At 35.8% G+C, this 4,588-nt stretch overlaps 1 protein-coding gene across 1 annotated transcript; it reads right to left on the bottom strand.

Moving 5' to 3' along the window:
• Nucleotides 1-1,513: 1,513 nt before the first annotated feature.
• Nucleotides 1,514-4,394, bottom strand: LOC108202030 (protein neprosin). The gene is made up of 7 exons (XM_017370394.2): nucleotides 3,979-4,394; nucleotides 3,802-3,888; nucleotides 3,517-3,729; nucleotides 3,134-3,298; nucleotides 2,904-2,957; nucleotides 2,666-2,812; nucleotides 1,514-2,061 (listed from the first exon to the last, which is right to left on the bottom strand). The coding sequence occupies exons 1-7, from the start codon at nucleotides 4,273-4,275 to the stop codon at nucleotides 1,684-1,686; spliced, it is 1,341 nt and encodes a 446-aa protein (XP_017225883.1). The 5' UTR covers nucleotides 4,276-4,394; the 3' UTR covers nucleotides 1,514-1,683.
• Between the last annotated feature and the right edge of the window lie 194 nt (nucleotides 4,395-4,588).

The following is a 4,588-nucleotide window of genomic DNA, read 5'->3' as shown; positions in this document are numbered from 1 at the left end:
TGATCAAAACCAAACCCGAAAGCAATTCTATAATCATTAGAGTTTTCTCTAACGGAGTACTTGTATCCGGGCATGTTTTTCACTTGTCTCGTAACGGGGTTCCAAAGATATAGTTCGTTAGCTCTGTCAGCAAGGCAAAGCAAGCCGTTACATGATCCAACAACATAACTGAATTTGATAGGGGGGTTCAATCTTATAGCCCTGTCGATGGAATTTACGTCGATGACAGAAAAAAAATGATTAAATTCATCGTAAGCGATGAACAAGTCATGATTATTAGGGTTGTTTGTTGTTCTCGCCACGTGTTGTTTCACAAAATCAGGGTTTGAGATAAGAAATCTCCATGACTTGCATACTAATTTGGAACGGAGGAGAGATTTGACCGGTAGTAGTAAAAGAATTTCAAGAAAAATCTCTTGAGGAAGACGATCCATGCGTGAATGTTAAGACGTAAAAGAGGTGTTAATGCGATGCTAGGGTTTATAGTAGAGCCAGAATAAGGGGAACAAAGGGTTTATATACTCGTTCTTGTTCTAATTTGATTATATTTCTAAACGAACGAATTTTTAACTAGTAATTACACATCTATACTAATACTAATATTATACTTTTTTGTCGATCTTACATTACTGATTCCTTTTTCCTTTAAACAAATATTAAAAATTAAAGATAGACCATGATTCTTATTAATTATATTATATTATATCAAAAACAAATATGAACCATCACATAATTCTTTTTAATTCTAACTCTTCACTTCAGAAAATACGAGTTATATATGTAATTTTTTAAACTCAAAATTATCTATTCCCGGATGAATAGGAAGTCAATACTCTTATTACAATTCGGGGCACGCCGTCCTACCATCTCAATGTGAGGATGATTTTCGACACATGCTATCCAAGACCTCCGATCACGGTTTTCGAGAGCTTCTCACATCACACAATAACAACCTCACCTGATATCACTTGTTGGATCAATGATATTATTCTAGCCCGCACAAATTTGTTTTTTGTCGCCTCCCAAGCCTCTTACTATTGGATATTCTAACTTTATATCCCTCTCACGTCACTAAAAAAAAACAGGACAAAACCGACCGCCTAAAACGGTCGGTTAAGCCACGAATCGGTCGGTTTAAGGCTTAAAACCGACCGTACATGTTGATCGGTTTTAACGTGGTCGGTTTAGACTATTTGGTCGGGTTTAAGGGTTAAAACCGACCATATATACGGTCGGTTTTATTCTTACCAGAAACTCGTCAATTTGGGCCTAGTTGATGAAACATTAACAGATGATGATCCAGAACTTCCAACACTAGCACTGGTATTCTCGCAGTCTGCGAGGCTGCATCTGAGTGCATCACATATAGAAGCTCTGAACCATAAAATCTCAGATATTCAAATTAATGAAGTAGCCATTAGGCTTCTTGGAACAACAGCCAAGTGCTAAATCTTTATTACAAGATTGTCAGTAGATGAGCTGCAGAATGTGCATAGTATTTTGAGATTAATCAGAGCATTAAAAGTGCGAACTTCATATTCTTCACAGGTATGACCTTTTCGCATGTTTGCGACCTTATTTATGTTAGAATGAATGAAATGAATAAGGACCAACAATTTACCATCCCTGCCTAAAAAGATAAAACTAAAATCATATGACGAAAAATAATCCAAGACTATCTTGTCAGGGACATCGCGAATTCCTTCCAGGCCCTCCGTAGTAAAAATAATTACCCCAAACACGATTAATCCCACCTCGTATATCATAACAATCGGGATGATCAGCTAAAACTCTGAGGTTTGGTAGCGGAATCAAGTTGTTACCCCAATCCACAACTTGTAAATTTCTGAAATAAGAAGCTTTACCGAAGCCTTCCCAAGCAAAATGTCCACTCCCCATTTGTGTTGGAGTGTGATAACCAGAGCTTCTGGTGTTGACAACTTCTCCTCCGTATTGTACCATGGTTGCATGAGTTCTCAGGTGAGTAAACAAGAATGCTGGCCAGTATCCAACCAGTGTTCCAGATCCGAACTCTAGCCACCAGTTTCCGTGCTTCGGATCCTGCAGAAATTAATCAAATTATTTTGTGCAGACAGTACAAACAAAGCGGGTAAAATTTTGACAGAATTCTGTCAAACAAAGCTATTTTCGACTGACCTGGCATCTGTCAAGAATAAAAGGACTAGAAATTAGTCAAACCCTTGAAAATTATTATCTTCAACAGCCTATATTTGACACAAGCCAGACGGTATTCTCTTTAATCCATTATATTATGTTATTGGACTTTCTTCATGTATTTTTAAGAACTTTTGACTCGATAGTTAAAATTATATTCTGTTAATAAAAAAGTAAGATGTATAATTTATCAGATTTGTTTCAAAAATTTAGAGTCAAAACTCGTGAAAATAAGTAAAGAGAGGGAGGGGCTTATAAAATGCACTGGACGTAGTTTATGGCAGAAGAATTGTGCTACCTGCAGGTTCTGACATCTTGTTCTATACACACCTGAATGATGGATATATTTCCTTAATTATGAAAATAAGTAGGTTGATTCCAGGCCTACTGAGACTTTATGGCCGGTTTCTTGTTATCACGAGAAGAGGTGTATCCATTAGACTAAAAAAAATTATATAAGAATAGAAGTCAAAATGCTAGCTACTTTTACCTTCCATACTAGAATGCTAATATCAAATTGGCCACCATGGTAAGATGATCTTGGAGAAATTGCAGCTCCCATGGCTATCCTATTGTTAGTTTGTACAAACCCCGAACACAGTAAGTTGTAGCATCCTGTAGTCTGATATGCATCTGTCTGCGACCAATATTGAATTATGAACCAGTTACCATGTTATGACAAAACCCGAAAATCACAGACAGAGCAACACATTGGAGTACTAACTTACAGTCCAGTAGGTGAAGAACCTAGGATAATTGTCCCCATACAATTCTGGGCTAACCTGTTGAAATCAATTAATAAATGAGTTAGCTTCAATGGCTACATTACAAATTCCTTACTTGAAATCAATAAATGGTAGTTGAGATGTTATTGCTACTTTAAAGGCTTATTGATTACATTGGTGCCATTTCTTTCAGGTAATTAGTTAACATGAAAAGAAAGGAGCTGTGAACTTGCCTGCCAACCAGCTTCAATGGTGTTAAGATCGTTCCCAAATGAACCAGAAATGACCCACATTTGAGATAAGCTGAATTCATATCGGCTAGCCACTCGAGGTGCCCACACATTTATGCTTGCCTTTGCTCCGTAATACTGTTGTCCACTAACATACCCAACTGCATGCTGTAACCCGAATTCATATAGTATTTGTCATCAGTGACCAATTTTCCTAAAACCTTAAAGTGATATAACGACAAGAGTCAAATTGAGTCTTAAGTGATCAGTTCTCATAAAATCTTAAGGTGTTATAAAAAAACCTTTTATCAGGATCATTATATTCTAACAATTTTTTTACGACTAATACTTTTATCTGCATTTTACACTGGTTTGGTAATACTAACCTCATGGCCACTGCTGGAAGTATCTCTTCTAACCGGCCTCTGAAATTTTCGTCCAAATCTTCTGACAGAACTAGCTCTTAAAACATCTTGTTCAGTTGTTCTTCTGATTGGAACAGTTCCTTCTGGACAAAATTCTCCAGAAACACTCCATAACTGATAATTCTCCGATGGCATCTCTCCTAGATGTCGGCCTTTTGGTCTTTCTGGTGGATCCTATAAAATCAATATAATTACTTATTACACTACAACAAATGAATTTATCAGTATAATTTTCGCGGTATTTACCAATGGTTGTTGCCCTTTCAAATGAGGGTGATCAAAAGCTGGTTGCAAATGCGATGGAACACAATCTATATAATCACCATCTGGACTCTGCATTCACATAAAAGGGTAAGTAAAAGTAAAAAAAAAAATGTCATAAAATTCGGAACATTTACAGTGCTGAAGTCAAGAAAGACAAGCCTGTATTGTCTTGACAGAAGGCTTATTGATCTTAATAAGATGAGCTCTTATCATTTTCAACTTGTGCAACTCTTTCATCAGTCTAAATGTTTGGTTGGACTGTTGAAAATCAGGTTTCGAATAAAAAACTGTAGAAACAGAGGAACTAGTATGAAGAAAGAAAACAAGAATCATGGCTGGTAAGATCTTGCAATTGATTGAAGAAGACACCATGGTTGATGAATGTACATGCATCGGTTCTTGTAATTTAAATGTTCTGTGTTCGTGTCCTTTCAAGTTGTCTTCTTCGGTGATCATAGCGACTTAAAACCATTTCCATACAACATGGAATAACTAGTGTTAAAAAAGACTTGCTTCAATATGTTTGCCATTTTCCCTTCTCCAACCTCCAAAATTTGAAAACCTCATTCTCAAATTTATATTACTCTTTTGTTCCAAAATATATATTCTCTTCAACTTTTTACTAATCAAATTGACTATAAGCTCGTTTGTGACTTATGACTTAATGTGACATAAGCTAATAGTTTAAATATAATTTTGACTTATTAATAACTTAATTATGAGTTATTAAATATATAATAATAAAAGGAAAATTTATTTATAGGTAACT

Source organism: Daucus carota, chromosome 9 (assembly GCF_001625215.2).
Source record: "Daucus carota subsp. sativus chromosome 9, DH1 v3.0, whole genome shotgun sequence".
Classification (NCBI taxonomy): Eukaryota; Viridiplantae; Streptophyta; class Magnoliopsida; order Apiales; family Apiaceae; genus Daucus; species Daucus carota.
Note: the sequence above shows the minus strand (reverse complement) of the source record. Positions and strands in the feature narration are given on the sequence as shown.